Source organism: Nothobranchius furzeri, chromosome 17 (assembly GCF_043380555.1).
Source record: "Nothobranchius furzeri strain GRZ-AD chromosome 17, NfurGRZ-RIMD1, whole genome shotgun sequence".
Taxonomy (NCBI): domain Eukaryota; kingdom Metazoa; phylum Chordata; class Actinopteri; order Cyprinodontiformes; family Nothobranchiidae; genus Nothobranchius; species Nothobranchius furzeri.
This window is the reverse complement of record NC_091757.1, coordinates 47,746,885-47,759,895: the sequence shown is the minus strand read 5'-3', so window position 1 is coordinate 47,759,895 and position 13,011 is coordinate 47,746,885. Positions and strand designations below refer to the sequence as shown.

Below are 13,011 nucleotides of genomic sequence, written 5' to 3'. Positions count from 1 at the left end.
TATGCTAAGCTAAAGCTAACAGAATACTACCAATTGACCGGACTGGTTACAAAATGCCTTTCCCAATTATCTAACTCTAGGGAATATGACGGATGACTAAATTTTACTCGGGGGTGGAATATCCCTTTAATATTTATTTTTAGTTTAATTGAGCACCCGTTTTGGTTGAACTGAGATGTAGCAGCACTTGAGTTACCAAATGTCTAGATGTCCTTGTGTGACCATTTTCTGTTTTGTTTCAAGATATTTTTTTTTATTTTTTGTGCAAATGTGAGAACATGAGCAAGCTTTCACTCACCTGAGTTCTCGTCAACCCGCTCCTCCACAGTGTGGTCCTTCTGATGGACCCACTCGCTGTTGCACTTAAAGTAAATCTGTGTGGCAGGTGTCGCTTTGCAGTAGAGATTGACAGGCTTGTTCTTGACAATGTAGCCTTCCTCTGGCTCGAACAGGAAGTGAGGTAAAGGCTCTGGAGGGTCGGAAGGGAAGGTTTCTGGAAGCTCACTCAGGCTCAGGAAGTCATCATCATCTCTCACTGCAAAACAAGAAAAGAGTTTTGTTTTTAATCCCGTTTGTTGCATTTTTCTTGTATTTAGTTATGTAAACCTTTCATTTTTTTCACTTAATAAAAAGTGAAAATCTGCTGGGAGGATTTTTAAAGCGAATAAAGAAATAAAACTGATTAACAGACATAAACAGTGGTAGAAGCAGTGAGCTCCGTGAAATGGTTCTTAAATGTGTACCATATTGACAAATCCACTCAAAAACGAACACTCGGTCTCTGAAATGGTAGACTTTTTTACCTGACAAATTTTGGTCGGTTAGTTTGCAGTTTAGATATTTTGATGCTGTGATTTCCCTCGTGACTGACTGTCAGGAGACCTGTTAGAACCTGCAGGTAGCCGATTTCAATATAAATGGAAAAATACTTTGCATGTTGGCTGAGGGTAGAGCTCAAAATGTTTCTGAACTGAGATAAAAGTAAACATTTTTGGCAGTGTGTTTGTCTCCAAATGATGGAAGAATTATGCAAATATTGTTTTTCCTTCATCTCATCTCCTCAACACAAAGGGGGGTTTATTTCAGTAAGCTATAAAGGTATTGTCAATGGACGAAACCAACTGAGGGCCATGTTTGTCGGGAGAGAGAGCAAAAACAAGAGATTTATTGTGGATCTTTTTTCATGAAAGAGTCTAGGTAAAGATTCCTCAGATTATTCCAGATGTGTGCCATCGAAAAGATCTTAAACTTAAAAAAACAATTTAAAGTGCTTTTATACAGCGTTTTGCATCACATGTTACACACTGGTTGTGTCATGTTGCAAGGTGTTGCAACTGACAGTATTCCATCAAAGCTGGTTTTCACTGAGCCATCCAGGTAAACTGCGCTTTTCTGTTTTTTAATTTTAGATGATTGAAATGCTCTGCAATAGGCTTCATTCTTAGAGGGAATAACAACAACACTGGCAATCTAAAAGTAAATCTTAAGATTGGGATAATTAGTTTATATTTTTAGGTAGCTTAAAAAAATACTTAAATTGGACTATCTCACCCGGCCCAATGATAGAAAATAGATAATCTTTCAGAATTTATGGCCAAGTCCCTCCCCTAGCCTCTACAGCATAGTGCATCATTTACACGAGTCTATGGAGCACTGACCAATAGAGTTGCTTATCCACAAGAGGATCAGTCAACAAGGATCCCTCCAAGTACCCATCATGCACTGCGGGGTGATGCAGTTACCTCCATCAGCTTTTCACACCAACCTAGCTTGACTGCTTTGAGTTAAAGTCAGTCTGTAAACGTCAAGGTCACTGTGGAGGAGTAGGGAGGGTAGTGATCTCTATTGTATTGTGTGTATTGCTAAGTGATAAGCAAATAGCATTCAACCTTGTACAACACTGAACTATTGTTAGCCTGTTGTAGCGTTAGCAGGGGTGTGCTACTCTTGAACACTGCATATTTGAACAAAATGAGTGATTAGCAGCTCCTGCAGAACCTGGTGAAGGCTGAGGAGATTTAATTCACCACTGTATTTGAGCAGGAACATATCAAAAACGTGCAGCGACAGCAGGCCTTTGTTGGTGCTACGAGGCTATCTGCATGTGCTTGTGCAGTATGAGGTGTGACTTTCAGCTCCTTCCTGAAGCAGAGGGGAAGCAGGGGTTGGAGTTATAGCTGTTCAAATATTTCTCAGTTTCTACTAAAACTTTACAAGCTAGCCAATCATTATTCAATTCTCCTGGGAACGAGTAAGTGTCTCCCATTTTGTGAGTGATTGTTGTGACTATTCATACTTGATGGCTAGATGAATTGTCTATGTCTAACTCTGCTATTTTTTCGTTATGTCTCTGTCGAGTAATCATTAATAAGGCTGTCCTTAGTCACAACCAGAAGCTGGAGTGTCACTTTAGGTGCATATTTATTAGTTTATGTCCACTTAATACACACAAAAGGTGTACAAGAGAAATTTTACAAATAACATTTAACACTAAAAATGTTTTTACTTGAAATTACCGGATTACATTTTGCTAGCTTAATTATTCCAAATTTGGAGCCAGAGTCATCTGTTGTGTCAGTCTAAGAAAGCTGGACTTAAATATTGTAATGTCCAGTAATGGTCAGTTTTTAAGTACAGTTTGACCCTTCAATACCTGGTCAAAATGGAGACACGAGACTGCATGTGCTTTCTTTAATCTGCCTGCCTTCATCCCATCGGCTGGGGTTCAGAGCCTCTCTGCAGCCCTGAACACATGATAACGTATTGTCAACAATGATGTTCCCTCCTCAAGGCCTCAAGCTTCCCTTATCGTCCTACAGGATTCTTCGTGCTTCTGAATAAGTGAACACTCGCAGCTCAGATTAGTTACTTACTCAAAAAATGAATTCTTAGATATAATATGAACTTTTAAAACTTATAAGTTAAATAATCATTAAATAAACGTTTGTTTATTGTCACTTATAATAATTATAATATAAATGAAATGCTTTCATTAATCTGTGCTTGAATGACTGAAGTTTGAAATGAATGCCATGATTACATTGATCCGTTATGTTGATATGACGAGGCCATCACCATTTAGACTCACACAAGGACAAGGTAAAGTTAAATCAAATGCGTGACACATCGATATTTCTTTACCCCAGATCAGAGCATCCGGTATCAAAGAAGGCGTGTTTTCTAAGGTTGTCTTGGTAATATTCCTCAACATGTCAACCTCTGGTTGGCCACACAAATCATCACATGAGAATATTAAAACAGAATCACTCTGGTGATTCAGCAGTTCCATCGAGTTGCAGTTCCAGTTCAAGGTCCAGCTCTCATCACTCAGCATTCAGAGTTCTAGAGGAAGCTACGGAAACGGCCGTCCGTGGTGAATTCTCTTTAACTAAGAAGCAGCTTTGACACGCTGTCAAGGTTGTTGCAAAGTTGACGCAGAAAACGGTTCCTGGAACAAAGCTGATTTTGTTCCGGCTCCTTAAGAGTCCCAGACGTGCGGTTCCATCCATCTGTCCTGACCCGAGACATCTCTGGACTGAAGAGTCCGTGCCACGGTATTCTACAGCCCTCGGTGCCAGAGGTCATCCAACCTTTCTGACCTTCGGATCCACGAAGAGGGTCTCCAAGTAGACACACAGATAGCATCTCATGCTTTTTGATAATAATCAACTTCATAGCTTAACACAAGCCAAATTCTTTTACACTCAGAACTCAACTTTCCTAGATACGGAAGTTCTGATAACACTGCATTCACACATAAGCACCATTTACCATCTCCTCCATCTAGATTCATCCATCACAGTAAATATTAGTTAACTTGTCATGTTTTAATTGTTTGGAAAATAAATTCTTACTTTTACAAACCTGACTCTTTCCTTGAATCAAAAACGAAGTGTTTACAATCCTTGAATAAACAAGAATCCAAGAATCTTCTGATTAAATATACAAAGACCAATCAGGTTGATATTCTATATTTATATAGAGTATCACAGCTTAATGGTCATAAGTAGAGGTAATATATTAAGCTCTTAAAGCACTCAATTACAATATATAACTTATTTTGTAAGCAGGTTGGTTTATTGAAAACATGTGTACATACTCTATGATACAAGACTATTGGTTTATTCAGAATGTTTGTTTTTTGTAGCAACTTCCCTTGACCCAACGCAGTACCCATCCATCCATCCATCCATCCATCCATCCATCCATCCATCCATCCATCCATCCATCCATCCATCCATCCATCCATCCATCCATCCATCCATCCATCCATCCATCCATCCATCCATCCATCCATCCATCCATCCATCCATCCATCCATCCATCCATCCATCCATCCATCCATCCATCCATCCATCCATCCATCCATCCATCCATCCATTGTGTGAGCCTGCTTTGTCCACGTGGGGTCGCCGGGGGGGTGGTGGGGGTGGGGGTGGGGGATGGTATTGGTGCCTATCTGCAGTGGTCAATGGGCAATCAGGCGGGGCAACATAGGGCATCGCAGGGCAACACAGGGACACACAGGACAAACAATCACACACACACACACTCACACCTAAGGACAATTTAGACAGACCATTTAATGTAACAGTCATGTTTTTGGACTGTGGGAGGAAGCCGGAGTACCTGGAGAGGACCCACGCATGCACAGGGAGAACATGCAAACTCCATGCAGAAAGATCCCAGGCTGGGAAGCGAACCCAGGACCTTCTTGCTGCAAGGCAACAGCTCTAACCACTGTGTCACTGTGCAGCGCCCCAGCACAGTACCATGTATGTGAAATGAATGGATGGATCACTTTTTATACTGGACATTTGGTAACTAATTAATGTGACGGTGTATACTACACTATATCCCAGTCGATAGGGGGCAGTACATACCTAAATCATTGCAAGCAAGCTGTATTTTTGTGTTCGAGAAATACTTTACCAACAGATGGCCATTAGGGTCAAAAATCCCTGTTTCTCAATGCCAAGGAACCTTGCCTTGATGTCTTGGTCTCTCCCCAGTTGCCTAGGAGATTCGTCATCAGGAACCGCCAAGGCGTGTTCCAATGTTCATGTTCTACCAAAGCGTCTGTTCTCCGTTTTTTAGCCGTTTAGCTAGCTGAGCAAGGATTCACAGGAGGTGACTTGTAGCCTGGCCTTGTTCAAAAATGACCCAGAATACACCGCAGTATTTTCCAAAGGATGGCGGATCAGAAGCCGGCAGCTACTTCATGGGCAAATTTCAAGTCAAGTAATTGTAGCTATCAAGCTGTTATCTAAAATGTTTTTTTTTATATATCCAAAGCAGTTAGCTGTGGTTGTTTGGTTGCTTAGTAGTTGCAGCTTTGTTGGCTAGCAGAGAGTAACTAGCTTACATAATCCATCCATCCATCCATTGTCTGAACTCACTTTGTCCACGTAGGGTCGCTGGGGGGGGGGGGGGGGGGGGGGGGGGGGGGGGCTGGTGCCTATCTCCAGCGGTCAACGGGCAATCAGGCGGGGTACACCCTGGACAGAGAGCCAGTCCATCACAGGGCAACACATAGACACACACAAACACACACACCTAAGGACAAATTAGACAGACCAATTAACCTAACAGTCATGTTTTTGGACTGTGGGGGGAAGCCGGAGTACCCGGAGAGAACCCACGCATGCACAGGGAGAACATGCAGACTCCATGCAGAAAGATCCCAGGCTGGGAAGCGAACCCAGGACCTTCTTGCTGCAAGGCAACAGCTCTAACCACTGAGCCACTGCGCAGCCCAGCTTACCTATTTTCTTTAACCAATATATTCAGAATTTAAAAAGTAAAAGGCTTGTTATATAAATGTATACGTATAAAATATAACATTACATCCCATGTCACGTTACGTTACGTGACCGCTGCGGCCACGTGATGCAAGTCTGTTCCTTTTAACCGTTTTCTTTGACCAAGGAAGGGCAGTGTCCTCGTAAGCAAGGCGCCTGGCCTAGCAAGACATCGCCTTGCGAGGCCAGGCGCCTTGACATTGAGAAACACCCCAATTTTCAAACAAGTACTTCAGCACATCAGACTCCCCTTAATCACTCGCAACGAGCGAAGAGGTAAATATGTACAACAACATTTACGTATGGCAAACCTTTTGTAACTGTTTCTTACTTGTTACTAGGGATGCGTATTGGTGAAATTATGGCGATATGTATCACAGTAAAGTGGAGACAATACAATATATCACAATCTATTGCGATGCATTCAGTCAGATGATACTGGCGATTTCTTAGACTGAATTTATTTAAGGAAAATTCAATAAACAGTCCAAACTGATACTTAACATGAGGTATCTGAACCATGATACAGGGATTTACACTTCAATGGTGGAAATAAAACCCATTGCACACTGCTGCCAACTAGCAATTTGCGTTTGAATTGCACCAAAATAAAATAAAATACACCAATGTTTACATGTAAATTCTTCCAGAAATTAGATACATGGCTTTTGAATATCAACATAATAATGCAGGAAAAACTATCACAATATACTGAGGTATTGATATTTTTGATACACGGCTTTTAAATATCAGAATAATATTGATGGAAAAAAATCACAATATTTGCCATATCTATATTTTCTTACATCCCTACTTGTTACAAATCAGTAAATGTAAATTTTGTCCTCATGGGCTCACATAAAAGGAAACATCGCATCTAATATGGTGTCGCCCACAGACCTAAACCTCTGCCCATGTATTTTAGATCTGACTTTTATGGTTACATGTTACAAAGCCGCCATATTTTTTTGACAACTGGGCATCATTTAATTAATTTAATACATTTTGATGAATATTTCCAGATTATCAGTAAAAACCACACATTGCCACTTTAAAGACTGTGCAAGTACATTTTTTTCTTCATTTGAAGTTTTAAGGAATCAATAAACCACTGAAAGGTAGATAGGATGGATGGATCAGACAACATAGAGGGCATCAGAGTTTTAATTCTCCTTCTCCACTATCCTTTTCTCTCTTCGTCGTATTTTTGCTTAATCCAAACTTCACGCCCCCTCTTGGCCTCAATCAAAGGGACACCAACTACAGTATGTTTTGGCACCAGGTTGCCAAGGTCACCAAACCACGCACAATTACAAGAGCAGGTTGAGAAGGTGGCCTTAATTAATTTCGTAACCATAGACACACAAACATGCCACACATTTTTAAAGTTCATGCACACACAGACACGTTTTTCTACTAACTTGTAGTTTATCACCAATAACTCATTCAGCTGTTTCTTTAAGGCTTTCTAGACAATTTGTATATGTGTGTGAGTGATTTCTACAGCTGAAAGACTCGTGGGAAAATTGACACATAAAACATTTGTGACACGTCACACTTCATTTTATCTTCTCGCTCTGCCCTAAATTTGTTTTTGATGGTTCCAACTTTGCAAAACCACTCAAAAATGCACAAAAATAACTAAACACAAGTGTCTTCTCTCTCTCTCTCTCTCTCTCTCTCTCTCTCTCTCTCTCTCTCTCTCTCTCTCGCTCTCTCTCTCTCTCTCTCTCTCTCTCTCTCTCTCTCTCTCTCTCTCTCTCTCTCTCTCTCTCTCTCTCTCTCTCTCTCTCTCTCTCTCTCTCTCTCACACACACACACACACACACACACACACACACACGTAGTTTTTCTCTTCCTAGGCTGTGCGCAGTCGTGGCTCTTATCTTGGAGAATAGCAGTGTGCTGTGGGCTGAAGCTAAAAGCAGCTTAGGTAAAACAACAACAAGTCGCAAATAGGAGAAAAAATGAGTAGGCAGCATCTCCACTTTGATGTCACGAAGCTGACATTTTTTCCCTTAGTTCTGTAATTAGTTTTCAGAGAGTTTGAAAAATGGAAGACATTTTACAGCATAATTTCCTTATCAGAGGGAACTCCGCCCTCCCCACTTTTGGTCATGTATCCACTGTCGTGTTCAGCCACTTCTCTGTCAGTCCTTTAGTCGCTACTCTGCCTCTTCTGTCACTTTTGCCATTTGTCGCTATTTTATTTTTCTCCACCACACTGCTTTTACGCTTGTCCTGCGTTTCACGTTGCCCAACACTCATTCTCACCCTCGTCTGTCATTCAGAGGGCTTGGGGGGTTCATTGCTCTGGAGCGGCGGTTATAAATTATTGATTGGGACAAGAAACATGATAGCCAGACAAGAGGGTGGAGTGGTGAGGCAGGGATCAGTTTTCCTTTAAATAAAAAGCTTCCCTTAAGAGAAGCAGACGATTTCTGTTTTTTCCCCCAATGTTGTCACTTCTCCAGTCTCCTCACACTTTCACTGTTTTTCCTCGCCCTCCCCACCTTTAGTTTCACCTCGTTTTCACCCCCCACCTAAAACGTTTTTTTATCCTGGTCTACTGACAGAATGACTTACTGATCCTAACAGCCCGGCTCATAAACGTCTTGCCTGAAAGCTGTCATCAGTCGTGAATGGCTGTAGCAGAACAATGTCCAGGTTTGATTTACGAGATGTTGTAAATATGTACTCTGAGTAAGAACACATTTATCCCCCACCACTCAGGCCTGTAGGTCCAGCCACATGTTAAAAAAAAACTGCTGAAGCACTAAAATCCATAGAGACCAGTCACATTTCAGACACAGATCCTGCATGGGTAAAAAAAAAATTCTAATTGTTCAATGAGATGGAAAATTAGGACAAGAAAACCCAGAAGTGTTTATGTTAACTTAAGTGCCATCCCTACCTGCCATGTTTTTGTGAATAGTTTAAAATCCATTTCCTCAAAAGACTCCGAAATGAAAGGATCTTCATCATTTAGACCACCATGTACAGCACACCTGTCCTCTTGTTAAGTTTAAAAGACTGATATATATTTTTACAGCACTAGTTCAACCAAGGATCCAAGCTCCAAGATGGCAGTGTGGTGACAACCTGTTTAGCGGAAGTCTTTCGAATTGACTTTTGGAGTTCATGTTGGGTGTGTCCGAATCCACGGGAAGGATGTTTATGAGTACGGGTCCTCGACGGTCTAGCAAGGCCGGGTCCTTGCTAGACCGCTAAGACCAGAACCCAGCGGCTCTAAACTCGGACAGTCTAGCCTTCCCCTCTACGGTGGTCCGTAGGTCCCGTCACAGCCGTGGCGGCAGCTACATGCAAGGGAAAAATGCTAAAGCTAGCGAAAATCGACCAGGAATATTTAGGAGCTACAGCAGCTTCACGTCACACACACACACACACACACACACACACACACACACACACACACACACACACACACACACACACACACACACACACACACACACGAACAACCGGGACCTGCAAAACAAACACGTTCTGGCTGATTTCTGCCTAAAATTAAAAAACAAATATACAAATGAAAAATGTCTATAAACTGAACCGCTTTAAGCCTTTTACGTTTCTACGGCTAGTTTTTAACAAACTTACGTTTAAAACTTTGTAGCTCTCCCCATTTTCTCTTCCTGTAGAAAATCCACAGCTGGCGCGCAAAGCATGCTGGGATAGCCTTGTTCTGTGAGGATACAACAGACCCGTCCTCGAAATGTGGGCGGAGCGAGGACGCGTTTGAGGACACGAGAATGAGTATTCTTGGAATTCGGACAGTACTCGTCACTGCGCTTTGACGTCATTGACCTCAAAAACAGGAAGTGAAAAGGAGCTATGTCCCACATTGACTCCATTGTTAATGACAATTTTACAGCAAGAAAAAAAAATGTTTACAGCCTGGTTCAAAAAACATTAGAGGTTTAATTGGTCAAGTTGTCATCATGACAATCACGGTTTTCTGGCTAGAAATGTCTGCCCACCTCCGCTAGCTTCGTGTAGCTATAGGTATGCTCAGTAAGCTCGTAGATACATCGGCTCAGAGTTTGATGGGTGTTAATCATCTTCCCTCACAGCCCTGCTCTCAGCTCTACCTGTTTTCCCCGATTTTATTTTTATTTTTTTGTTTTTTGTATTTCCCGGGAATGACGAGACGTTTAATGCAGCTAAGATGGTGGTGGTGTGCACTGCCTACATGGCATTAATTAAGCTCTTCAGAAACCTAAGGCTGAAGACACAGAGGCTCCGCTTGTGCCAGTTGTTGTGTCCTTGGGCAAGACACGCCACACTCCTAGCTTGCTGGTGAACGTCAGCGGGCTGGTGGCATCTGTGTTCAGCAGCCTTGCCTCCGTCAGTGCCCAAGGGTAGCTGTGGCTGCACTGTGGTTTATAACTATCAGTGTGTGAAAGTGTGTGTGAATGGGTGAATGACTGCAGTGTAAAGTACTTCAAAGTCAACTGACTAAGAAACCGCAGAATATTTTTTATTGTTGACCATGTCTCAAAGTCCGTATTATCAGCCACAGACCAGACAAGCACTGCCTCAAATCAGACGTTTGCATCACGTGTAAACTTAAGCATATCAACCTAGGGCTGCTCAATTAATCGAATTTTAATCACGATTACGATCTGAGTTTTGAACGATTATAAAAAACAAAACAAGCCGATTATTTGCTCCTCCCGCTTGCGCTGCCCTGAGTTGCAAATGAAGCGCTCCTCCTGACAGTGTTGCCAACTTAGCGACTTTGACGCCATTTCTAGCAGCTTTTCAGACCCCCTTCTTGACTTTTTAAATCTTAAAAGTACCTAGCGAACATCTCAGAAACATCTCTGGTAACCCTTAGCTACTTTCTGGATAACGGTCGTCGACATTTCCTGCAGGTTAGCTAAACACTCCGCCTGCACTCCGGACCGTTCTTCACAACATTAGGAAAGGGAATGATGCAGTGATGTGTCGGTCGCTAAAGACAGCTCTCGGAGCCGGCTCCCTGTTGGATTAACCAGAGTGAGTGACACACACACACCGTACCTGCGGACTCCTGAGCAGCTAAAAACAGCTAAATGTGCGCGTGCAGCGTGCTAAACACACGTGCAGCTTGCCCGATTGCTGTGAGACCGGGTTGGGGGGTGGGGGGTGCAGCTGTGGTTGGGACAATTATTACATTAACTGATGGGCCTGTAAATAAATAGTTTATAAATAAGGTAGAAATAAGTTCCTCACGCTGATAACTAATAACTAACCTCTCTGAGGACACGGTGCTCCTACAGCACCTTGACACGACTCAATAAATGTTATGCAACATTTTGTGAACATCAATTTATTTGCATTTATTTGTTATAAATGCCACTGTATAATTCTTGCTGTCAGTATTTGCAAGATATTGGTATTTGGTTCTGTACTCGTTAGACTTACATGAGTTAAACCAAGGTCTATAGCTTTTGGGTCATAAACTATGAGCTATAAGTATATTGGTCTTTTTATACTGGGAATCAGGAGTTATTTTAGTGATCATCTTGTTTCTTATTTTTGTCCTAATTGTGCCCTGAGCAATTTTATGACTGAATAAAAACAAATAAAATCATCATAAATTGAAAAATCGGCCTAAATAATCGTGATCTCAATTTCAGTCACAAAAATCGTGATTATTATTTTTGCCATAATCGAGCAGCCCTATATCAACCTAAGCCATATATGGTCCAACATAGTGTGGATTGAAGTGTTTGCGTGTCTGGGTCTTCAGCTCTTGGTAATGTTACTGGCCTTTGATGTGTATCAGTGCAGTAGCTGTGGAAATCATGAGGTCACACATCTTATTGTCTTATCAGAGGGTGAGTATCAGCAGCAGCTGTAAAAACACACACATGCTGAGAAAGCAGCGCTCTCACACGTACTATAAACACACATACAAAAACACTTTCAGCCCTGACCACTAATCTCCTACCACAGCCATCGGTACACACACATCCAACAATAGACGAGCAAACTAATCTGAAACAATCCCCATCTCTCTCAGAAACTTTGGGCCAAAGCACGCCGAGCATCACAGACAAATAGAGGAAAAACAAACTCACAACTGCTCACAAAAGTACCAGAACACTTTAGTACACACACACACACACACACACACACACACACACACACACACACACACACACACACACACACACACACACACACACACACACACACACACACACACACACACACAATTTATCCTTGTCTTGTATCTCTTCCTGTTCGACTCCAGCTTTCTGTCTCAAAAACACTCGCATTGTTTCACAAATCCAGGAAAACATAAATTCCCACGGATGGCACAGTTATTACCCAGAGCTTCTCCTGCACACAGAAGTCCTGCCTCAAATCAGTCCTCCACACACACACACACACACACACACACACACACACACACACACACACACACACACACACACACACACACACACACACACACACACACACACACACACACACACACACACACCATTTAGTCTGCTTCATGTCACATTCAGCTTAAAGGTACATATTTAAATGTTAGATACAGAGCGTGGGATCAATAGGATGCCGAGAGATTGTCATTGATCTGGAGCTAGATGTATCATGTTCAAACACGCACACACACACACACACACACATGCGCACACACACACACACAACTCTCATACTTCCTGTCAGGATTAATGTTCTAGAGATGTGTTGGTTGAAAGGAACTCCTTTCAGGATCTCCATTTCTAATGTATAAAAATTAGGACTTAATTAACATCCTCAGCTGCTAGTGCCACTGTGCTTTTGTTAACTACACATTGGAACTCTTCAGAAGCTATCCAGCAGTAGCATAAAGCTCGAAAACATCATCCAAACACACCCACATCACCCCGCTTCTCCTCCAGCTTCATTGGTTACCAGTCAACTTCAGGGTTCATTTCAAGATCCTGGTTCTGGTCTATAGGGCCTTACATGGACAAGCACCATCTTACATTGGTGATCTTCTTAGTCCCTACACCCCCAGCAGGTCCCTGAGGTCCAGTGATCAAAGCCTACTGGTTGTGCAGCACCAGGCTAAAGACCAAAGGTGACAGATCATTTGCTGCTGTGGCCCCCAGACTCTGGAGCTCTCTCCCCCTGAGCCTGAGATCAGTGGACTCAGTGGTCTCCTTTAAAAAGCAGCTGAAGACTCACTTGTTCAAGCTGACTTTTG

General features: G+C 42.2%; 1 protein-coding gene across 2 annotated transcripts in view; it reads right to left on the bottom strand.

Annotated features, from left to right (window-relative positions):
- LOC107394017 (netrin receptor UNC5C) overlaps window positions 1-13,011 on the bottom strand; it is a 312,247-nt gene that overhangs the window by 155,350 nt on the left and 143,886 nt on the right. For both annotated transcript variants that reach the window (XM_054731499.2, XM_054731500.2), the window contains exon 2: window positions 299-535. In XM_054731499.2, coding sequence (XP_054587474.2) covers window positions 299-535 — 237 coding nt within the window. The remainder of the gene's footprint in view (window positions 1-298; window positions 536-13,011) is intronic.